This window comes from Erpetoichthys calabaricus, chromosome 11 (assembly GCF_900747795.2).
Source record: "Erpetoichthys calabaricus chromosome 11, fErpCal1.3, whole genome shotgun sequence".
Classification (NCBI taxonomy): Eukaryota; Metazoa; Chordata; class Cladistia; order Polypteriformes; family Polypteridae; genus Erpetoichthys; species Erpetoichthys calabaricus.
The window spans coordinates 62740965-62766036 of NC_041404.2; the positions used below are offsets into that span (position 1 = coordinate 62740965).

A 25072-nucleotide genomic window follows, 5' to 3' on the forward strand; every position below is an offset into this window, starting at 1 on the left:
TTCACACTACATATCAGGACAGACACAAAGCCATGAAGTCCAACCAACTCTCTGAAGACCCTCACGGTCAAATTGTCGTGAGTTGCAGATCAGGGCCAGGGGATCAAACCATTTCCAGGAGAACAGTCAAGTCAGGTTGGAGAGCAGGCACTGGTACAGAGTGATGCCACACTCACCACACGACGGAACAGCTCGGGGTCCCTGTTGGCAACCCCCCCAGGCAGAGACACAGTCCAGTCCCACCCTGTATCTGCCGCAGCCAGGTGTTATGTGGGCATCCCCTTGGCCTGGTCCAGTCACACAGGTCCTCAGCAATGAGGATCACCCTCGGGTAATCACACCACATGGCCGTAGTGCCATAACTGACGGTCCATCACAATGCAGGTCATGTGCCTCATTCGGGACTCCGTGAGCAACACAAAGTCACACCAGCGGGACCCAAGGACCCTCTGAAGAGACACACATGAAGGAGTCCAGTCTTCGTCTCAGGTCACTGGTTAGCATCCATGTCTGGCAAACAGGAAGCACCAGGTCTCTGAAGACTTGGACCTTTGTCCTTTAGCAGATATCATGACCACCACATATCCCTTTGCAGTGACCTCATGACCCCCCATGCTCACCCAATCCATCTACTGACTTCATAGGAAGAGTCACATGTACATCACTCAGCGAGGTCACCAAACATCTCGACGAGGTCAATGCTGTCTCTGCAGACAGACACACTGCTGATGGCCTCAAGAACTGAGAAATGGAAGAAGTTTGGAACCACCAGGACTCTTCCTAGATATCCCCACCCAGCCAAACTAAGTAATCGAGCACGAGGGGTCTTGGGTGAGACAGGTGATCAAGAAACTGATGGCCATACTAAGAGAGCTTCGGAAGTCCTTTGCTGTGATGGGACGGCCATCTCAGCAGCACTCTTATCAAATGGGCATCTATGGCAGAGGACAGCAGGAGCTCGTGAGTTAAAGGCCAATGACAGTCCACTTGGACTTCTGAGAGCAGAAGAAGAAAGAGTCAAAAACGAAGCTCATGGGCCAGAAGTCGGAGCGCTGATGTCAGGGTGGCCCCGCCTCCTGGGGCTCCACCCACAAAGAGTATGGAAGATAGACTAACATAAAGGGACTTGTGTCCTGTTCTGTGTATCGTGTTGTATTGACCGCCCTTCTCTTTGACACCCACTGCCCGCCCAACCTACCTGTTAAGGGGTCACTCCTTGAACTGCCTTTCCTGAGGTTTCTTCCATTTCTTTTCTTGTCTTCTTGGAGAGTCAAGGCTGGGGGGCTTTCAAGAGGCAGGGTCTCCTTGTGTGATTTTGGGCTCTATAAAAATAAATTGTATTGTGTCTGCTGAAGATCACCTGCCTAACACCATCACTGCAGTGAAGGGGCTTCTCGGTGGCAGGGACAGGGACACTGGTCAGAAAAGAGGGGAGGGAAAGATGAATGTCATCAAACACAGAGAGGACCTTGAGGAAAACCTCCGACTGGGGTGACACCTCAATGACCTGGAGCATACAGCCAAGACGACGCTGGGGTGGCTTTGGGACAGACTGGTCTTTCTGAGTGTCCCTGAGAGGAGGAGAGACTTGAAGGTGGCAGTTTTTTTATGCTTCCCGTCCAATCTCATGGAGCTGGAGAGGATCTGCCAGGGAGAACGGGATAAACGACCACACAAATCACATGGAATGTCTCAGGGGGCTTTAACAGGCCCTGTTTTTGACAGCCCCCACCCCCCCAAGCCTTGATTATCTAAGAGGACAAGAGAAAAAACACCCAGAAGGCAGTGGGCTTCTTCCTCCTGTGTCTCTTTTCTGATGTCCTCTTACTTGGAAACATCAAACTAATGAGTACAATGGAGCTCAGCGTTCAACCCCACCCTGATCTGAGCGACTAATTCAGAGTGAGACCCCCCAGGTAGGCTGGGCATGCAGTGGGTGTCAAAAAAGAGTAAATACAACACACAAAACTGAACACAAGGCATCCAGAGTGCCCACATGCAGGTGTGCCAGGCTGGTAAAGACCCCCCCAGGGGCTTCTGCAAAGGACAGAATGAAGGACCTCTAGGAGAGAGAGGTTGAACTCACAGAGCTTTCTAAGAAGGTCACTATGGGCCATTGAGTGCACAACTGGCAGGTGTCTCCATTTACAATGAACTCTACGAGACAGTAAGCTGGGGGGCTGTGAGACGTTTCTGAACCCACCAGAATTGTCCAACCCTGGTTCACCCATGCTGACCTCTCTAACATCAGCTGTTCCACGCGTTATAAAGAAAAAGAATCAATGGCTCCCCTTACTGCAGCCATCACTGGCAGTGCCATTCCTTGGGTAGCTCCCCCCTGCCTTGAGTGACAATTTTTGTTGTTCTCTTTCTGCTTTCATATAGGAATGCGCTGGCATGCAGACCACCATTGTTATTCTGTGGCCGTTTTCGTTATTGTGTGTGTGGCTCTAATGTCACTCGATGGCAGTGCTCGTCTTGTTTGGGTCCTTCACTTGATCCCTTTTTAGAAGCCCAGATTCAGACAGTCCCAAGACTTCATCACTGGGACATGTAATTGGTGACGCCTTACTCGGCCTTGTGCCACCCCAGCTCAGGTCCTTAGCGCCACGTGAGCTACACTTGGAGCTTTGGAGTTTCTGCCGCCTCACTTACCGCAGTGCTGAAGGTTCTTTGGTTCCTAATTGTTTGTGCTTTTCAGGCTCATCTCTTTGATGGAACCGGAGACGGGTTCAAGAGGTCCTTGTCGATGCACATTCACCCGTACACCTACAGTGCTGGCCAGATCCTGGTGAGGTACGGCGAAGTGAGCAGGACCATGTACTACCTGAAGCATGGACTCGTCCAGGTGAGACCCCCTCGCACGTATCTCTCTGTGTTCAGTCCATTTGAAGGTTGATACCCCAGACAGACCGTGTAATCTGCAGTGGGCTTCTTCGTGTGTCTCTTCTACAATGTCCTCTAATTTGGAAACATCAGATCAGAAGACGAGTCAATCAAACTCAGGAGACTAACACGGCGAGTACAACCCCGTCCTGATCTGGGCGACTCGAGAGCCTCGACTAAATGTAGAATAAAGGAACCGAGCGCGAAAAGTTCTGGAGAGACCCCCAACTCTGAGACCACACAGAACAAAGTCAGCGATGGTGGGCAGGGAGTCTGTTGGGTGGTCTCCTGCCGTCACTCCAAATATGACAGTTAAGGCAGGGGGCGGGCTCAGGAGTGCTGATGTCAGGATGACCCCGCCTCCTGGGGCTCCACCCACAAAGAGCATGAGAAGAAAGGGGCAGCATACATCTAAATTGAATCAGGGGCAGTGACATCAACATGGGAACAATGGGAAGTGAAAACTGCGGTCGAGAAAGAAAGTGGGCGTCACCACTGGAAAATGTCGGGGCGCCAACCCACTCATCCAACCCAAATATGTGGGGGCCAACAGAAAAATTGCCAAAGTATTAGAAAGGCCGCTAGGAGGAACTCCGTCCTACGACTGGTTTGATGGAAGGCTGAGCACCTCCTTCAGGCAGACTCAGAACATACCATCGAGATTCAGAGCTCAATGCCATTATCATCACCCCCGACACGACAGCCAGTTGTGTGGCTTTAAACATCTTGCATTTCATTGTCGATCGGGAAGGGCGGACTAACTTGACCCACTTGTTTATTTCCACAGGTGCTCGGTGAAGATCCAGAAGATAAAGTGGCCACCTTGTTACCTGGATGTCTCTTTGGTGAAGTATGACATCACTCGGGCATTGATATGACTTGTGCTCATCTGACCGCCTTTTACACGCCAACATGGCTTCCCAGCGTGTGTGCCATCTCAAAGAGCTGCTAAGATTTGCCAAGAAGTCTTCTTGGGGAACGAATAACAGCTTTAAATCAATCTTTTCACAAACATAACAGAATGTATTTATAGTCACAAGAATTAGAGCATGTGGAGAGAATGTAGAGTTAATCAGAAGATCTTGATTCCTAAATTCATTCAATTATTCAATTAGGACCCCAATGTCATGTGAAGGCAACTGTGGGTGGGAGGTAGAAAGCAGCCCAGGAGAGGCTCACCCAGAGCAGCCCACTCCCCACTACTACCAGGAGGCTTCGGCCTGACTAGGCCCAGAAACAGGAGAATGGGATTCAAGTTCCAAATGAGCTCAAAGGGAGCCTCGTTAACATAACAGACAGCAATACGAAGCATCATTTAAAATGAAAAATAACAAATCATAATTTGAATTCAAGTCGTAACACTGCAAACGACAAGTCGCTGGTAATTAGCTATGGAATGAGCTCCAATGAGCTTGAAAGTGATTAGCTGCCTTGTGTCGTATTTCATCCGTCGCCACCGTTGTTGATCGACTGAACCCAATTACCGCTAAGAAGTTTTCACTTTGGGTTTGAGCCACCAGGAATTCAAATGTATTTTTCTGTTTTATATTTTTACATATTTATTTATTTTTGTTTCTATTTATTAATATTTTTGTTTTCTATTTTTTTATATTTTTCTATTTTATATTTTTATATATTTATTTTTGTGTCTATTTATTAATGTTTTTATATTTTACATTTTTATATATTTATTTATTTTTATACATTTTCTATTTTTTTATATTTTTATGTTTTATATTTTTATATATTTATTTTTGTTTTACATTTTTTCATATTTTTATATTTTATATTTTTATATATTTATTTTTATACATTTTCTATTTTTTTATATTTTTCTTTTATATTTTTATATATTTATTTTTTGTGTCTATTTATTGTTTTTCTGTTTTATATTATTATATATTTATTTTTATATATTTTCTATTGATTAATATTTTTGTTTTATATTTTTATATATTTACTTATTTTTGTTTTATATTTTTTCATATTTTTATATTTTACATTTTTATATATTTATTTATTTTTATACATTTTTTATTTTTTTATATTTTTGTTTTATATTTTTATATATTTATTTTTATTTCTACTTATTAATATTTTTGTTTTATATTTTTGTTTATTTTTATACATTTTCTATTTTTTTTATAGTTTTCTATTTAATATTTTTATATATTTCTTTATTTTAATATGTTTTCTTCTTTTTTTATATTTTTATATTTTATATTTTCTAATGATCTTATTGTTTGAGATTTGTTAGACAAAAAGCAGCAAACATTAAATTGGCCTAAAAGGCAAAAACCTAAAATCAAGCAAATCCAATAAACGACTGCAGGATTCACAAGTCAAGAACGGTAAAAATCACAAGAACGGCAAACCGAACGAACGGTGGAGTTGACAAAGCCGACGCTCCTCTGGGCCTGCGCCAGCCGAAGCCTGCAGGTGGTGGTAGTGGGGGCCCCGCCCCCCTGGGTACCCAGACCCTCGAGGGCCAGTCGTGACATTTATGGGCTCATCTTGTTTTTTGTTCTGTTTCTCTTCAGATAAATTTGGTCTTCAGGATCCCCAGAAACGTGACGCTCTGTGCTGCCACGACCTGCGAGATTTATCTCTTACATCAGGACGACCTTCTGAGTTTGTTCCCTGACTTTCCGGAAGGTATGTGTCATTTATTTATTCACGTTGAATTTAATTAACTTACGGGGAGTTTGCTGTGCTGTGTGGAAAGCCAAATTAACATTTCGAGAAATAAGAAGAAGCACTTGAGAACATCTGAGCCGTCCGTGTCATGATAACGTAAAATGACATGCTGGTTAAGCTCGGACGTCGGCCGTTCCTCCTGTGATTCTGTTGCGAGAGATTCACACAAAGAGCCACAGGAATATGGAAGAAATGACCAGGGGGACTTTAGGGACCTCCAGATCTCACCTTGGTGTTATTCTGGTGAAGCTTAATGAGTCGGGTGGATGAGCTTGTTGGGCTGAATGGCCTTTTCTCATCACAATAGAATTCAAATGCAAATTGAAATTTAGGGGGGGATGCTGTGGAGTGAAATGAACCTCAGCCGTACGGCTCATCGCTCTTCAGAATGACTTGCTGTAAAAATCCTCGTTGTGTTCTTAGGGGCTTCAGTCGTTTTAAGATCTCAGGAAGTGCAGTACAAATATTTCACAATAGTTGGGATGTTGATTCATCTGATCTCAAGGTGATATGAAAAGGGCTTGTGAGATGTTTTCTCATTTGACTCACAACTTCATTTTTTGATTTCTCAAATTTGTGTTCTAATTTTTAAAAATGAGACTCTGATGATCCTCACGTTCATCTCTCCAAATCTTTCCTTCCTCTCGTAGATGGAGAAAAAGTAAGAGAAGCTGCCAACACGCGTCTTTTTAACTCCATTTATCCCCTGAAGGACGCCTTTAATTTTGGCATCGCAAGCAACCCGCAGTCTGTGGTTTTTCACAAGAACATTGCGGACAAGCTGAAGGTACGCGACGCGCGGCGACTCTCCGCCAACAAGGAAGGCCTCAGCCTTTAAACTGCATGCTGACCTTCTCTTGTTCTCACTAAGATTGAAGACCAGCACATCTTCCATAGCTTTGTGGCCACCGCCGAGGGCCAGCTGGGCAAACTGCCAGGAGCCGTGATGAAAACACTGGAAGGGTCCACGAAGAAGGTAAGCAGGATGCGGACATCGTAACGAAATTGAACTCCGTCACAGGGGGGGCCTTGTCATTTTTATTTGAAGAGGTTTTGGAAGAGTCTGTCTCCGGCCATTTGACTGACTTGGACTCTCGCTGTCTTCTTCTTGCATTCACTTTGACAAGCATTTAGATGAATGTGAAAGGCACTATATGATAGATAGATAGATAGATAGATAGATAGATAGATAGATAGATAGATAGATAGATAGATAGATAGATAGATAGATAGATAGATAGATGTGAAAGGCACTATATGATAGATAGATAGATAGATAGATAGATAGATAGATAGATAGATAGATAGATAGATAGATAGATAGATAGATAGATAGATAGATAGATAGATAGATAGATATGTGAAAGGCACTATAGATAGATAGATAGATAGATAGATAGATAGATAGATAGATAGATAGATAGATAGATAGATAGATAGATGTGAAAGGCACTATATGATAGATAGATAGATAGATAGATAGATAGATAGATAGATAGATAGATAGATAGATAGATAGATAGATAGATAGATAGATAGATAGATGTGAAAGGCACTATATGATAGATAGATAGATAGATAGATAGATAGATAGATAGATAGATAGATAGATAGATAGATAGATAGATAGATAGATAGATAGATAGATAGATAGATAGATAGATAGATGGATGTGAAAGGCACTATATGATAGATAGATAGATAGATAGATAGATAGATAGATAGATAGATAGATAGATAGATAGATAGATAGATAGATAGATAGATAGATAGATAGATAGATAGATAGATGTGAAAGGCACTATATGATAGATAGATAGATAGATAGATAGATAGATAGATAGATAGATAGATAGATAGATAGATAGATAGATAGATAGATAGATATGTGAAAGGCACTATAGATAGATAGATAGATAGATAGATAGATAGATAGATAGATAGATAGATAGATAGATAGATAGATAGATGTGAAAGGCACTATATGATAGATAGATAGATAGATAGATAGATAGATAGATAGATAGATAGATAGATAGATAGATAGATAGATAGATAGATAGATGTGAAAGGCACTATATGATAGATAGATAGATAGATAGATAGATAGATAGATAGATAGATAGATAGATGTGAAAGGCACTATATGATAGATAGATAGATAATTTATTTAATTTTTTAATATAAACTTTATTGTGCACAATAAACAGAAGACATGAACACATCAATACAAATAATTTTTTCATATAACAATGTCATTACTCCTCCACTACTCCCCATTCTCCACACATTAAGTACACACGTCTGTATTTAGTATTCAGCACTCCAGCTAATCCTTCTAACATTTAAACATTACAATTTTCACATCAGGTCTTCCAAGTTATTCCAAATTTATTTTTAGTTGCCCCTCCTCAATAGAGCACAGCACCCCCTTCACTCCCCACACTTTTTCAAATTCTTCGATATTACACATTGTTTTATAATATGTAAATTCTAGCTTGATTCTTGAAATTACATAAAATTTGAAAATAAACAGTACCTCATCTGGTAAAGTACCACACTGTTTATTATTACGGCTTTTTAAAATGGCTAACTTTGCTTGCCCAAGCAAATAATTTAAAAGTTGAAATTTAGATTTTGATGTTTTGTTATATTTCATGCCCCAAATAAATCTCTGAACATCAAAAGAAACAGTAAGTTTTTCACATATTTTCTGAAAATACACCAACAGAGTTTTCAGTCTCGTACAATATAAAAATAAATGATAAACAGTCTCTTTCTCCCCACAGAAGGCACATTTATTGCTCACATCACTCCGAAGTTTACTTAGAAATACATTTGTTGCGATGACCCCGTGTACAACTCTCCATTGTAAATCGCCTGCTCTCTTATTATTAGGGGGTTTATAAAATTCTCTCCATGCTGGCCTGACCTCTGTTTTTACATTTAATGTTTCAGTCCAGGGTGTCATGATGGTATTTTTTAAACTTGAAAAATGGAAAACTTTGATGCAGTATACATACACATCTTTTTTTGGTAAAGACCGAAAAAAATTATTTTCCTGTTCGTCAAGCCTTAAAATCGAGTCCTCCCTCACACCATCCATGTTCAATTTGGGTTCCACCTCCAGATCAGTAAAGCAGCCTTCCTCCTCCTCCTCCTCCACCTTGTTATGCACTGAGGTCGAGTTCCCCTGACTGTCCCTTAGCCTGATGAAGTCTTTTGCCATAAATGATAATAAATAATTGACAGTTCTTATTGATCGAATGCCCAGCCTTGAAGCTAACACATTGGCATCTTTAAAACTCTTGTTGTCCTCCTCCAATAATTGAGAAACAACCACAATGCCACTTTTGATCAAATTCTTAACAAAACTAATTTTAAAAAGCAGTGGACATGTGAATAAAGAATTAAAAATGAGGGGTTCATTGAAAAGTGAAGGGGACTTGGATGGCACTCTCTGAAGAAAAGAGCTCCAAGTACGTAAAACTCCCTTATAAAATTTGGGTAACAGAGAGAGATCAAACCTGCTCAAATCTATGAGCAATAACTGCACATCAAAACCCAAATTATCAATCTTATGGAAAAATGAAAGGGCTATTCTTTTCCAAATTAGGGGTTCTAAAGAGAAAAAAAGGCGCTGTAAAACTAGCAATCTGAAACTAGCCACCTTACAGCAAACATCAGTCAGGCCTTGTCCTCCTTCCTCCACTGGTAAACAGATGAGCCCTTTCTTCAGCCAGTGCACTCCATTCCAAAAAAAGTTAACCAATAATTTCTGTATGGAGTGTAAGAGTCCTGATGGCGGGTCAACACTCATCAGTCTGTGCCACAACATGGAGGCAACGAGATTATTGATAACAAGAACTCTTCCTCTAAAAGAGAGCTTAGGCGCAATCCACTGCCATTTCTACAATCGTAGCTCAATCTGTTGTAAACAGCCCTCCCAGTTGTCTTTTTCAATGTCCTCTCCACCCAGCACAACCCCGAGGTAACGGAAAGCTTTCTTATTCCAGCCCAGCCCTGATGGTAAGACAGGCGGAGGACGATGTGCCCAGTCCCCTGATAAATATGCATTCCCCTTCTCCCAGTTAACTTTAGCAGAAGACGCTCCCTCAAAAAGTGCTAAACATTTACATACAGCAGAGACGTCTTCATCAGAATTTACAAACACCACGACGTCATCTGCATAGGCCAGAAATTTAAAAGCTAGATTTTTACACAATGGAATTGTAAATCCCTGCAGGTGTTTCTCAAGCTGTCTAAGAAAAGGTTCAATGGAGATGGAGTATAACATCCCCGACAAAGGACACCCCTGACGAATCCCCCTGGTCACAGCGAATGGCCGGCTTAACACCCCATTGATTTTTAAGACTCCAAAAATGTTGGAGTACAACAATTTGATGTACTTTACAAATGGTAAACCAAAGCCAAATGCTCTTAGAGTTGTGAATAAATATTTGTGGTCGACCCGATCAAAAGCCTTTTCTTGGTCTAAAGAAAGAACGCCAACATCGAGGTTGAAAGCTTTCGAGGCAGATATGACGTCCCTCAGCACAAATATGTTGTCATGAATTTGTCTGTCCGGTACGCAGTAGGACTGGTAGGGGTTGATGATGCTGCCCATCACTTTTCTCAGCCTCGTCGCTAATCCTTTTGAAATGATTTTATAATCCGTGCACAGTAAGCTCACGGGCCGCCAGTTCTTCAGAAAGGAGAGGTTGCCTTTCTTAGGGAGCAAAGTGACGACAGCTCTCCGACAACTGACCAGAAGCTCCCCTGCTTGTAAACTGTCCTGTACAACCTCAAAAAAATCCATGCCCAATAACGGCCAGAACTGTTTATAAAATTCAACCGGTAATCCGTCAATTCCCGGCGTCTTTCCAGTATTGAGACCATTAAGTGCAACTGTGAGTTCTTGAAAAGTGAGGTCGCTGTCCAGAAATTCGGCAGAATCGTCAGAAATGTGAGGCAGTCCTTTGAACAGAGTGGCTGAAGAAGAGAGACTGAGCGGCTCCTCTGAAAACAAAGTCTCGTAAAAAGACACAGCAAAGTCCCGGATGTCCTCCGGCTCTCTCAGCTCTTCTCCAGTATCTGTTTGGAGAACATGAATAACTTTACCTTGGGCCTCCTTTTTTTCCAAAGCAAAGAAAAATTTTGTAGGTGCATCTAGATGATTAAGTTGTTGAAAACGAGAACGTATTAAAGCGCCGTGAGCTCGAAGCTCCAGTAAATCCCGTAGTGTTGTTTTCTTCGTGGTCAGGGTGTGCAGCAGATCCTCAGAGTAGCCATTTAACAGAGTCTGATGGATCTCAGTGATCTCCTCCTCCAGTGTCTTCATTTTTAAAAATGCAGGCCTTGGTGACGTGTTCAGTGTATTGCTGACAAAATTGTCGAATCTGCACCTTGGACATGTCCCACCACTGTCTCAGGGATCCAAAACGCAGCTTTGTGGATCTCCACTGCTCCCAAAAAAAAATTAAAACATTTCACAAAATGACTGTCCTGAAGTAGAGTCGTGTTGAAGTGCCAGTATGATTTATATTTTTGTGGAGATGGGAGGAGAAAAGTAACAGAAACCAGAGAGTGATCGGAAAAAGCAACAGGAGTGATATGAGTGTTAGTTAATAAATTTAGGTGCCGTTTAGGACTGTAAAAGCGATCTAAGCGGGCCATCGAGAGGTGCCCTTTGCTCCCTTTGAGCCACGTGAACTGTTTGTCAGCTGGAAAGTGAGAGCGCCACACATCCACCAAGTCGTAGGCCTCGATGATTTCCTTAAGTATCCGGACTGACCCCAAGTGCGGCTCGGCCCCATTTCTATCCATAAACCAGTCCTCAGTACAAATAAAATCCCCCCCCAGCACGACGATCTCATTATTATTAAATTCATCCAAAATCCCCCGTAATAATTCAAAAAAATCCACCCTGGCAGTGCCATTATTTGGGGCATAAACATTAATAAAAACCAACGAGTGGGGGCCATCCTCTGCCTGCACAACTAAAAGTCTGCCAGCCATAACCTCAGTCACCTTTGTGATTTTTAACACGGAGGTTTTACTAATCAGCACTGCCACCCCCGCACTCACACTGGTGCCATGACTGAAAAAGCCCATCCCTCCCCAGTCCTGCACCCAGGCGGCCTGACTCTCCGGATCTGAGTGGGTCTCTTGTAGGAACCCCACATCTAAGTGCTTTTGTCGTATAAAATCACAGACCAAGTTCCTCTTCAAATCGCCTCGACAGCCATTCACATTTAGGGTCCCCACATGTAACTCAGCCATTTTTACACCACAAAAGAAACAAACAACACACCCGAAAACCAAGAGATTCACTTTCTTGATTTGACCATCCATCAGGACTTATTCTGAAGAATCTTGCGCACTCTGCTCATTACATTTTTCAACCTTGTGGTCTCTTTTTGGTCCAACCCTAAGTTAGCTGCATTGTGCTTTATGTTTTTTGCTGAGCTCAAAAAGAGATCGAGGTCCGGAAAATAGTCTTGTACTTGAACACCCCTCTTTCCCTCTAAATATATCAAGAATTTCCTGATGCTCTTCGTACTGTATCCCCCTTTAGGCTCCATACCAAACACTGAGAAGGTGTTACCAGAAATGTCAGAATCAGTCTCTCTTTCACCTTCCACACCATCGCCACTATCTGCAATATCCTTCTTATTAACTGGCACAATTTGTTGTTTGGACAGATTTTCAGACATTAAAATCTTCTTTGCACCCGTGGTGGACTCCACTGCTTCTTTTCTTTTTCTAGTGGTTATTTGTGATGTCTCCTTACACCCACTCGACTCCACACTCACATCCATCATGGCTGCCTCACTCACTCCTGCTCTCTTTGAAACTTTTATTTCCTTGCTGCTGCTGCTGCTTGCTATTTGTTTGGTACCCAGTCCCAACTCAAGATTTTCCCCATTAACATCAACAATGGCCATGTCTGAGTTTGTCTCATTATTAGTGGGCAGAGCTGCACCACTTGGAGATGGATCATCTCCTGTTACATCATTACAGCAGCCTTCATTTTGGAACAGGGTGACATTCTTATTACCGCTGACCTCTGCAGCCTGACCAGTGGAGGCCTCCTCAGTCTCAGCTGTGCGCCCTTCTTTAAGGACGGAGGCTCCTTCACCTGGGACACTGGGCTCATCAACAGGTGTATCACCAGCCTTGGCCAGCACACCTTCATTATTATTTTCATGCTCTTGGTTAGAGTCTAGTGCAGCATTATCTTTGTCAGCAGGCTCCATTTGCTCTTCAGTTTCCTTTTCATCTAATTCATTCTCACTATCAGTCAGCTCATCTTCTTCAAGCTCCTCCTCCTCTTCAGTCTCTGACTCACTCTCTCTACTTTCTTCATCACATATATAAACATTCTCTCTTTTAAAATCAATCGCTTTATGGCCTGCTCTACCACAATTGAAACATTTCATCGATTCTGAACTTACAAACACCACGTAATCCACACCCTCCACTCGGAACTTTAAGGCCACGTTAAGTTCATCAGTCGCGTTATTTAAAATCATATAAAGCTGTCGCCGAAAAGACACGACATGCTTTAAATCAGGGGATCTGCAGCCCAGTGGAATCATGCTAATTGAAGACATCACTTCACCATACCTGCGCAGTTCACGCTGCAAGATTTCATTACTCAAGAATGGAGGCACATTAGAAATAATAACCTTACGGGCAGGAGTCGACAGCGCGCCATTAAGTACAACACCCTGCTCGACCAGTCGGGGCACCAGCGCTTCATCGCCCAGGAAAATCACCACCGCTTTATTCATACGTGACGCCGACCGGACATTCTTACACCCCACCACCCTACCGACCTCCAAAACGCAGGCCTCCACCGAGACCGCCGGATCAACAAGCAACCTTACAGCGTGCCTTCTGGAAAGGTTAGAAAAACTGTGTGGAGATAAGCCATCTCGTATAGCTTTAGACGCCGCCATAGCGGCAAAGCCGCTATCGCGTCCTCTTTTAAAACAGAAAAATAATTCGTAAAACTAAAACAAACAAACAAAAAAAAGGAAAAGAAAAAGAGAGATACTCACAACACGCAGCAGCCGTCGACGGCAGAAACCACAAACACGCCCACCCCAGACCACACCAATCGAGAGCCAAACGGACAGAGAGATAGATAGATAGATAGATAGATAGATAGATAGATAGATAGATAGATAGATAGATAGATAGATGTGAAAGGCACTATATGATAGATAGATAGATAGATAGATAGATAGATAGATAGATAGATAGATAGATGTGAAAGGCACTATATGATAGATAGATAGATAGATAGATAGATAGATAGATAGATGTGAAAGGCACTATATGATAGATAGATAGATAGATAGATAGATAGATAGATAGATGTGAAAGGCACTATATGATAGATAGATAGATAGATGTGAAAGGCACTATATGATAGATAGATAGATAGATAGATAGATAGATGTGAAAGGCACTATATGATAGATAGATAGATAGATAGATAGATAGATAGATAGATAGATAGATAGATAGATGTGAAAGGCACTATATGATAGATAGATAGATAGATGTGAAAGGCACTATATGATAGATAGATAGATAGATGTGAAAGGCACTATATGATAGATAGATAGATAGATAGATAGATAGATAGATAGATAGATAGATAGATGTGAAAGGCACTATATGATAGATAGATAGATAGATAGATAGATAGATAGATAGATAGATAGATGTGAAAGGCACTATATGATAGATAGATAGATAGATAGATAGATAGATAGATAGATAGATAGATAGATAGATAGATGTGAAAGGCACTATATATCCACAGAGTCCTGTGTGTGATTGTAAAATAAATGAAATTCTCATCATTGGCAGCAGACCCCCAGTATAGCTGACCACTGTGTCCCACTCTCGCATTCTTGTCCAATTTTGTGCATTTTTTGGGTCCCCCCTCGTATCTCACAAGCAGAACCAAAACATCGTGTGCAGGTTGGCGTTGTCTAAACATTCAGAAGCACAAAATCAAAATACTTGAAATGCCCATCTGCTGGTGAGTCAGGCCTGTTCACCTCCAGGACCACACAGGATTTTTTTACTTAAATGTGACAACCAAGTTGACTTCTAGGGCTCAGTGTCTGGTAGTCTGTGCAGTGACTTTGGTGTCACTTTCTTCTGACAGCAACGGCTGGCATTTGATTTCACTCTGTAAGGAAAATGAATGCCTGATGTCTGCGGGACTCCGACTTTCTTGTAGCCTTTGCTGCCATCTAGTTAGCAAAACCCAAGTGTGCAGTCCAGGTGACTTTCCTCAATGTTTAAACTTCTACCCTTTTTGTCACCTTGAAGCCATTTTAAGAGACAAAATGGACTGCAGGCTGTCAAAGAGAAAAAAAAAACTGTCGAGGACAGAAGAGACACACAAGTCGAGTGAGCGGCCCTGAAACTGAGGCTACAATAAGCCCTAATGATCCCTGCTGACCACTGCATGTCGGCAGCCATGGTGGCTGAAATTGACTGAAACTCCCTGCGTAGTCCCCAAGGTCCTTACACAGACAGTGTCACTGTCCTTAGAAGTTTATTTTTCTCTTTGTGTCCTTTTTAGGTCTTTTGGAAGAAAACCATCAAACCTGATTCCTGGTTTAAAAAGTCGTGGATGCTTTTCTATATTTTGTGCCTCGTGATTGGAGTGACCCTGGAAACCTGGGTGGTCCTGTTCACCCAAGTCTCAGAAGTGCCGGGTTTGTATTTTTTTTTTTAAACTTGTGACACACAAAGCTTAACAAAAATGCTAACATGGCAAGTGACAAGTGAACATTAGACGGGAGCGGGACATCCAGCCAGACAGACCTCACCAGTCCTATCTAAATATACGTCACTCCAGTTAATAAAAATAATAATAAGTTTTATTTATGTAGCGCCTTTCATCCAGGTCTTTAATGACCTCTTGGGCACAGCTATCAGCAGTCTGTCTGTCTGTGGAGAGAGTGTCGACCTCGTCGAGAGGTTTACTTACTTTGGCAGTGACATTCATGTGACTCTGGTGACTCTTCCTGTGAAGTCAGTAGAGCATTAGGGGGGTCATGAGGTCACTGGGAAGGGGCTCCCGATAGCTGCAAAAGGACGAAGGTCCAAGTCTTTAGAGTCCTGGTGCTCCCTGTTTGTGAGACATGGACGCTCTTCAGTGACCTGAGATGATAGACTGGACTCCTTCATGTGTGTCTCTCCAGAAAATCCCTGGGTCCCGTTGGTTTGACTTTGTGTTGTTCACGGAGTCCCGAATGAGGCACATGACCTGCATGGTGAGGGAGCGTCAGTTACAGCACTATGGCCATGTGGTGATTCCCTGAGGGTGATCCTCATTGTTGAGGACCTGAGTGGCGGGACCAGGCCAAGGGGTCACCCACGTAACAGAAAGAGGGTCATTTCCGGAGGGTGGGACTGGACCGCGTGTCTGTCTAGGGGGTTTGCCAACCGGGATCCTGAGTTGTTTCATCGTGTGGTGGGTGCGGCGATGTCCTGTACCAGTGCAGGCTCCCCAGCTTGACTTGACTTGACTTTCATACACTCAAGGAGACTTCACAATTCAATGCACACATTAACATGACAGTAGAAATGACATACATGAAAAAGAATAACACTCATTGAAAAGATAACAGGAGTTTGAAATTAATAATCGATTTTTCCTCACGAAGGCTGAGAGGGAGAGAATTCCAAATTTTAGGGGCCATCACTCTGAAAGCTTTGCCCCCCGTAGTTACCAAGCTGTATTTAGGTCCGATGATCGTAACGCACGGGCAGGAGTGTAAGGAAGCAGCAGCTCCGACAGATAATGAGAGGCTAACCCATAAGGGGTTTTAAAGGTGAGAAGAAGAATTTGATATTTGATTCTTGAAGAAACTGGTGACCAGTGAAAATCATGGAGGACAGGAGTGATGGGAGTAGATGTTTTAGTGTGTGTAAGTAAACGAGCAGCAGAATTCTGAACATACTGTAATCTATTGATATATTTAGTCGGGAGGCCATAAAACAAAGCAATGCAACAGTCCAGACGGGTGGTGAAGATGAAAGCGTGAAGGAGGGTCTCAGTATCCTTCACACTGAGGAAAGAACGCAGATGAGCCATCTTGTGAAGATCTGTACGATTGAGCTAATGTGGGATTGAAAAGTAAGAAGCTGATCAAAGATGACACCCAAATTATGGACTGATGCTGAGGGTTCATCCAGGATCCCATCAATGTCACGAAGGGTGGAGAGGACAGATTTGGTACCAACTAATAAGATTTCTGTTTTATCAGGATTGAGTTGTAAGAAATGATCTGTCATCCAATGATTGATTTCCTGAATGCAGTCAGTCAGGGCAACAGGTGAAGATGTTGCTGTTGCATCAACGCTTCCATAAAGTTGTGTGCCATCAGCATAAAGTGGAAGCTCAGACCACACCGACGAGTCATCTCACCTAATGGGAGCGTAGAGATGTTGAAGACGACTGGACTGAGAACTGACCCTTGAGGGATACCTCATGTGAGTGAAGCAGCGGCAGGTTTGTGTTCCCTAATGAAGACGTAACACTGCCGATCACTGAGGTGTGAGGTGAACCAAGAAAGAACGGAAAGTCAGGACAGTAAAATGTCCTGCTTAACTGTATCAGAAGTCAAGGAGAACTAGAAGAGCGGCCATCCCAGAATCTGCGGTCATTGGTTACCTCAAGTAAAGCAGTTTCAGTGCTATGTGGGGCTCTGAGTCCCGACTGAAAAGGCTCAAGCAGGTGATGCAAGTCTAAATAATCGTGGAGTTGAGCAGCAACCACCTTTTCTGAGATCTTAGTCATAAATGGAAGATTAGAAACTGGGTGATAACATTTGAGCTGTAAGGGATCTGAGCCAGGATTATTTAAAATGGGGGTTACAGCAGCAGTCTTTAAATCACTTGGGTGCGGAAACTTCAGTTGATAAGGTGAGAAATGGGGGCAGAAAATTTGTGAGTGCAAGTCTTCATCAGTAAGTAGGGGCAGGATCTCGGTGGCTGGTAGATTGATTTAATTCAGTTATTACTGCAGCAATAGAAGTTGGTCTAGTGGGGTTACATTTAAATAAATAATTAACTGGAGATTTAGAAGTATAATCAGTCGACAGAGATGAGGAATGGGTAGTAGAGAAACTTTGATTTATGGTCATAATGTGACTGAAAATAGTCCAGAAATAGATTACAGTGCTCAACAGAGGAATAAGGATTGACAAAGTTTGTTAACTGCATTAAAAAGAGATGTGGGGCGACAAGTACCAAAGTCAATAAGAGTGGAACAGTACTTTGAACGTGCCGCTGATAAGGTGTTTGTGTAAGCCAGGGTGTGAACAGCCAGACCAGTCTTCTTCCGGAGCCTTACCAAGTGGCAACCAGTTTGTTTCATGGTTCACAATTCTGCTGTAAACCATGGAGATGACCGGGTAGTAGGAACAGCCAAGGATTTAATAGGTGCAGAATGACAATGTGGAATTATATAGAGATAAAATCTGCATAGGGCAAGACAACTCAGAAACATCATGGAGACAGGAGGCACCAACAGACATAGAGAAGGATAACTGATCAACGTTCTCGATATTACTATCAGTTATTGTAGATTTTAGACATATTTTAGGGAGGGGATAAGTGAAGCTAAATTCAATCATCTTGTGAGCGGAGATACCAATAAGAGTACCAGATGTACAGACATTCTGCAGACCAGTGGAACATACGAGATCCAGAATATGGCCCTTAGCATGGGTTCAAAAACCAACATGCTGCATAAAACTGAAACAGTCCAGTACTGAACGCAGCTCACAAGCAGATGGACAGTCAGAATCCACATGAAGATTAAGGTCGCCAAGTCAAATAACGGCAGCAGACAAGCCACAGACAAGAGGGAGTATTTCATAAAGTTCAGAGAAAAAATCCAGCTGAAGTTTAGGAGGTCTGTAGATTAAGATAACGTGCAGCGAGACCTTTCCAGTGATTTTAACAAGACGTAATGTTGTGAAAATCAGCAGTGGTTGCTTTAAGACAATCGCGCTGAACCACCGCCAGTCCACCTCCTCGGCCCGTCAGACGGGGTTTAGACAGGGAAGTGTAACCCGCAGCGGGTGAGCAGATTTAGTTGTAAGTCATCACCTGGATTTTGCCACATTTCTACAAGGAGCAGCATGTCCAGTTTTTTAGAAGTTGATAAGTCGTTAAGGAAATGAGTTTAATTAGTTACTGACCTGCACTTCAGGAGCACAGAGTGGAGAGTTACGTCAGATTGTAATCCTTGGTTACTCCAGTCCAGCATTTGCGGCAGGTGTCTCAGCCATTTCTTCTGCCTACTCCATCGTCTTGCGGATTGTCTAACAGACCAAATTGTGGAAATAGTGTCGGCGGGTGCAGAGGTGATATTAAAATGAGCGTTGTAAATACCGCGGATGAGCAATGCTAACCTCCATGCATAAGCCGGAAGTCACCGTATCCAGTCTGGAGTGCATACGGTAAGCGCATAATTGTGTTGTAGAGTCGGTAATCATCTCCAGAAGAAGCAGTAACAGCTGCCACCACGTTGGCCAGAATCCATCAATTAACTCCAACTGAGCAGAAAACAAAGTCAGCTAAGAGAGTAAAGTAAGTAAGTTAAGTCCAGTTTGGAAAGGTCCTAACATCCTGCTGTCCAAAAGGGGCACAAACAAGCTTTAAAGAAGAAGTTCTCATCCAAAGCAACTTACAAAACATTGGTCTGGGGGACACTTTGGGAACAGCATGTGTGACAGGACAAGAGGGTAACATTGACCACCACAAATGAAGAGCTCACAGCAAACCGCCAGCGACTTTCACAAAACCTAGCAGCTGATAGGACTTTGGTAGAAATTCACCACACCAGAGGGTCCTCAGACGCTTTGGAGGGAGTCTGAGTTCCAAATGAAGGTTCCTCCCAGTGGGAGCTGCACATGAATAAAGTCTGGACTGATGTTCAGTAGCACACAGAGGTGGCATCACCAGACGCCGTTCAATGGCACACCTGAGTGGTCCAGAAGGAGCAGAGGACCTCACAAGTGTCTCCATTTATGTAGGTGCTGATCCATTTACCACTCCGTAGGCCGGCACCTTACGTTGAGCCAATGCAGATATCTGATGAGAGCAGTGACACGCGCCCACCTTGGCCAGCTCAACACCAGAATGCCGCTGCATTTTGAATCTTCTGCTGTGGCTTGGTGTCACATGCCGGGTGTCCTGCCAGCAGCAAGTTGCAGTCGTCCACACGTGACAGGACTAACGCCTGGAGCAGGAGTTGTGCTGCCTACATCTTTATACTGATGATATGCAGCTGTACCTGTCATGCCCTCCAGAGGACCACATGGCATCAGCTAGAATCTCTCTGATAGAGCAACCAGGATGAAGATCGCACTGTCTTCTGCTCAACTGGTCTTTTATTCTGATTGGCCAACCATGTTTTTTGGATCATTCCCCATTTCAGAGCTCTTCCAAGCTTTGCCACTCGGTGCTCTCTAAGGGAGCAACACAAGACTCCTGAGAGCTCTCCACAGCAAGGAGCCTTCCCTTCATTAGACCCCTGATTTGTGAGGCTTCACCTTCCTCAGATCTTTTCTCATCTCCTCTGCAGGTCCACTGCCTGCCAAGAGCTGGAATTGTAAAGTCCTAAATAAGCTGTTGGACTTCTCTCATAAAACAGTTCATGATCATCAACAAGGCTGTTGTGCTCTTGGCCGACCTTCTCACGTCAGGTTGGATCACGTCACCGGTCTTCGTCACTTCAAACGACTGAGAATCACTGGGCGAGTGTAGCTGACCGTCCACCACCGTCATGCCCACCTCTTGTTCTGACAGCCAATCATGTGTTGCCTGACGCAGCCACCGCTGTACAAAGGGTTAACGTGCCCGGCGAGTTCAGCAGCAGACTTAACCCTTTATGTACGTAAAACACGAGGCATCAGAAAGCCGCGGCCCACAACACGCGTGTGCCTTATGTGCTGCATTCATGGGTGGGCTGGGAGACCACGGTGATGAGGGGGCCAGAAAAGAGGAAGCTCTGGGGTGTTTGTAGCACTGAGGAGCACAACACGAAAGATTCAAATATTACAAATTAGCGTAAAAAGATGTGAAGTGTTCAGGGATTTCATTAAAGTTGCACAATTAGGGTTATTTGTGGCTTAATATTTAAATGAGTTGTAAAAGGCAAGAGAACAAAAAGAAGGTTTGGGGGGTCCACCCCACCCCATCCCATATTAAGACAGAATGCAATTTGTAATGAGTGATCAAAAAGACCGAGTCCGCAGCAAGACTGAGGTGGTGACTGGAGGACTTGGGCTCAGCAAGAAGAGGCGGGATAGGGGCGGCAGGGGGGCGTGGCCTGGTAGTGGTAGTAGGTGGGGCTTCAATTGGTCTGCGAGAGAAGAAAACTCGTCAAGCTCTGACTCTGCAGCTCACCCTCAGTTAAGCCCTTAGACTGCCTCCCATGTGCGCGTGTGTGACGGTGGGTACACACATGCATGTCTATATAAATATATACTGTAGATATAGTCCCACGTGTGTGTCGGGGGTCCACCTTCCTGGATCTGGACGGGACGACAGGAGGCGCTGACTCTAACATTGTCTTCTCCTTTCTACCCCATAACCAAGAAGGATGCCCAAGATGGACGACTGACCCCACCCAACTGCCCAGAGAAAACCCCACCCCTTCTGGTCTCGCCCCTACAAAGCCCAGAAGGTGGCGTCAGATACTTGTGTCTCTGTGTTGTTGTGTCTAACGTGCTTTCAACAGTAAGCTCGTCGATTTTCCTTCTCAAAGACATCACGTTGGCACATCACGTAGCAGGGAGTGGAGACATTGCTCTCCATAGCTGAAGCTTCCTATGCAGTCCACCCTGCTTACCACTTCTGTGTTGGGACTGCGGGCATCTCCACCGCCACTGTCACTGTCACCTCCGATTCACTGACTCCTTAGGTGTTTGTCACTCATTTCAGTTTGTCGTTTTATAAATAGCAGATCTAATCTCTCGTGACGAGTCCTTACTGTTACTTACACAAGACCGTCGACGTGCAGGGGGTCGCCAGCAGAGCAGCCCCCCAGTCCGAGTTTTACGGTTCCTCTTGAAGCCTTTTTGGAGTTTGTAGTCCTTAACCTCGTGTTGTGTTGGGCCTGCGTCTCGAGTCTGAGGTACAGCTCAGCTTGGAGATGTGAGGCCCGGACTCGAGTCTGAGAGCCACAGGTAAACCAACACGAATCAGTAAGATTAGGGGGGCGTGTGAGGAACATGGGGAACGTCGTGCCACTCTGTGCCCCTGACTGCGGCCATCTTGTGATTGTTTCTGCAGGTTTTTACTCGTCTCCTTCCAGACTGTTGCTCATTTTGTTGGCCTACATCATTGACACCATAGCAATTGCAGACATCATCATCACTCTTCGCACCCAAATCATATCCAGGGATGGTAAGTTGCACACATTTCTTATGATTTTCTTTAAAGAGGAACAAGCTAACCTTTATTTATTTATTTATTTTATTTTATTTATTATCTTGTATGATGGTTGGCATGGTGGTACACGGTGCAGCACTTCCACCTAAGTTTTATCCTTGTCTGGATGGTTTGCACTTCATGATCTCCAGTTGTCCCAGAGCACACTGCCAGTCTGATGGGCGACTCTAAATCTGGTTTGGGCTGCCAGGCTATGGACTGACATCCCACCCAGCTTTGGTTTCTGCCTTTTATTGTTTAGGGTTAGCGTTGCACACCCAATGACCCTGGTGTAAACAAAGAGGGCACACATCCTTAGATGTTGCTGCCATGTTCTTCTTAGAGGTGCTGCCCGGTCCTTCTGCCAGTCTGCTGCTGTTGTGATTCCTACACACAAAATCTCAAAATGGACTTGCAGGCCTCAAACTAACAAACAAAGACCTGCGCTCTTCAAGTCTGGGCTTCACCCCAGGCAGCCTTACACCAAACACACGGGGCAGGCTTCTATCCTGCACAGGCCCAGACACAGAGTCTGTGAAATTCCCTTCAAGGAGGAGAAGGAAACTCCCTCTGGTCCTAAAGTCTGGTGCTCTGGGCACCTCGTTCATTTCTGTGTCATCTTTTCTATCCTAATATGGGATGTCTGAGTCACAGAATACGTTTCAGACCTCCTTTTCCGATAGTTCTAAATAGATCGGGTCTTCCACTGGCACCATCTTGTTTTTCTTGTGTTCCAGCATGTTGAGGGGCAGTTGACACAAAGCTGCCATGTCACTTCACCCAGAGGCGGGTGGCATGGATGTCATCACTGTGAGGACATAAAAAGCCAGCGTTGTGCACTTCCTGGCCAGCCGAGTTGGCAGGTATAAAAACAGTGCGGGACGAGGTGTACGAGCCCTTATTTCTGGCCAAGACTTTGAATGCCAACCAATCTTTTTTTATTTTTCACCCACCTGTTTATACCAAGCGCATAAAAAATTCCTGGGATTGTTAAAGAAGGCGGCAAAGCCCGTTATTATGAAGTCTACAGCACTCCAAAGCTCCCTCCTGGAGACGCCATGCGCTCCTGCGGTCGTCTTTCGTTTCCTCCGGCGTGTTTTCCCGGATTTCTCCCGCAGTCTCCATTTAAATTTCAGGAAGTCGCAGGCAGTGAGGTCTGCAGAGTCGGGCTGTGAAGCAGCAGCCACGTTGTTTCTAACTGGCGATGTGGCGGGTGCCGGTGGGCTTCTTTCCCTGTGTGCCACTGCACCGGACGTTTTTTTTCTTCCTTCATGCTTCCCCACGGACACATCAGCACGTCAATGTCACATCAATGTCACATCAGTGTCACATCAATGTCTTTATGAACATGAAAAAACAAACGTGATTGTTGTGGTCTCTCGAAGATCTGCCAACGTCGCCTGCACGATTGTGGAATGACTGGCAGAGGAATGCACTCGATCGACTCAGCGGACTGACTACCCTCCGTACCGCTGCCATAGTCATGACCGGGGTGGGCCGAGGGGACTGAGCCGACGTGCAGGACGTTGAAAAGTGAAGCAGTGCAAACCGTGTGCTCTGTGAATCAGTCGAGAAATCGTCTTTAAAAACTGCGCCATCAAACAAAGGCTCCAATAAACGATAGAAATACATCGATATGATCAGGACCACCCTGCATGGCGTTACTCCCACCTCAGGGACCCACGCGGACCCCAACTACCACCTTAGCCACACTGGCGTAGCAATGGATTGTGGAGATTGAGCAAAGCACAAGGGCCTACGACTTTGGGGGGCCTTATAGATTTAACACACTTTAATAACTTAACTAAAACAGCGGTCTCCATGCCGCTGACCTCGATGGCTGACGATGAATTGTATGCTGCTGCCGATCTTCTTGCTGAACGTTTTCCGCTCAACCGTTGTCATTGCGTTGCATGTTTTCAGTCCGTCCTGTCAACCAAGTCGACTGAACTGCTGCTGACGGGTCACCGACTTTCACTGCTGGCATGTTACTGCCGACTACGCCAATGATGATCGTCCTCCAAGTTAATCACCACATAGCAAGACAGACTTAGTGGCTCGGCAGTCGTCTCAATCAAAAACGAGTCAAACATCGCGGAGACGAGCGAGGATTTGAAGGGACTTGTGATATTAGAAGGAATACGATGTGCGACTTCAGTCAGTCAGGTGCACTTTGTTAGCTTTAACAGTTTAACATGCGTCTCTGTCATCTGTTTTATTGTGTGCCTTAGGTATGTCTGCCCGTGCATTAGTGTCACCGCCGTGAGGACTTGTGAGCGTCACCACTTCTCAGGACTCGATTATGTCGTTGGATCCTGTCAGTCGGTGTTGTCGTTTGAACTGAACTGCCTTCATTTTAACGCTCTCTGCTTTGTATCTTACGTTACATTTGAATCGTCTTCCTTCATAACGTTGTCTTGTAAAAGTAAGCGGGTCCACAGACAGACGTACGTACAACGACTACGACTACCCACACCTCCCACACTCCATTCCCACAATTTATATTATTTTTGATAACTTTCCACGGCTGTAATAAATCCATCCATCATCCAACCCGCTATATCCTAACTACAGGCTCACGGGGGTCTGCTGGTGCCAATGCCAGCCAACACAGGGGGCGCAAGGCAGGAAACAAACCCCGGTCAGGGCGCCAGCCCACTGTGATAAAGTCATTTCAGAAGTTGTTACAAACTCCATTTAGGGAGCCGGTTTGTTTGTCACCAGCGTGTGACCTGATAGTGACGCGGTCCTGCACATCACCGCCCAGCCGGCCCCCAGGATCTAGTGGTGAATAAATGACTAAGACAGGAGTGGCCCACCTCAGGGCGCAGCAAGCCAACGACGCCACGATAAAACCCACAGCTCGCCAGGACGCCGCCACACTTTGGGTCCGTCGTTGTTGGCCAGACACAAGTCATTGGTCCCGATGCCACCTGCCCAGCTCTCCCACCGCGTCATCTCTTAATCTCCTTTTGTTTCTTTCCTCAAAGGTTCGTTTTCCGCT

General features: G+C 44.3%; 1 protein-coding gene across 1 annotated transcript in view; it reads left to right on the forward strand.

The window, feature by feature from the left end:
• Positions 1 to 25072, forward strand: part of LOC127529714 (uncharacterized) — a 114301-nt gene that overhangs the window by 20557 nt on the left and 68672 nt on the right. Inside the window, exons 9-15 of the mRNA XM_051934298.1 lie at positions 2702 to 2848; positions 3674 to 3736; positions 5427 to 5541; positions 6234 to 6370; positions 6455 to 6559; positions 15197 to 15332; positions 21931 to 22044. Of these exons, the coding sequence (XP_051790258.1) occupies positions 2702 to 2848; positions 3674 to 3736; positions 5427 to 5541; positions 6234 to 6370; positions 6455 to 6559; positions 15197 to 15332; positions 21931 to 22044 (817 nt within the window). The remainder of the gene's footprint in view (positions 1 to 2701; positions 2849 to 3673; positions 3737 to 5426; positions 5542 to 6233; positions 6371 to 6454; positions 6560 to 15196; positions 15333 to 21930; positions 22045 to 25072) is intronic.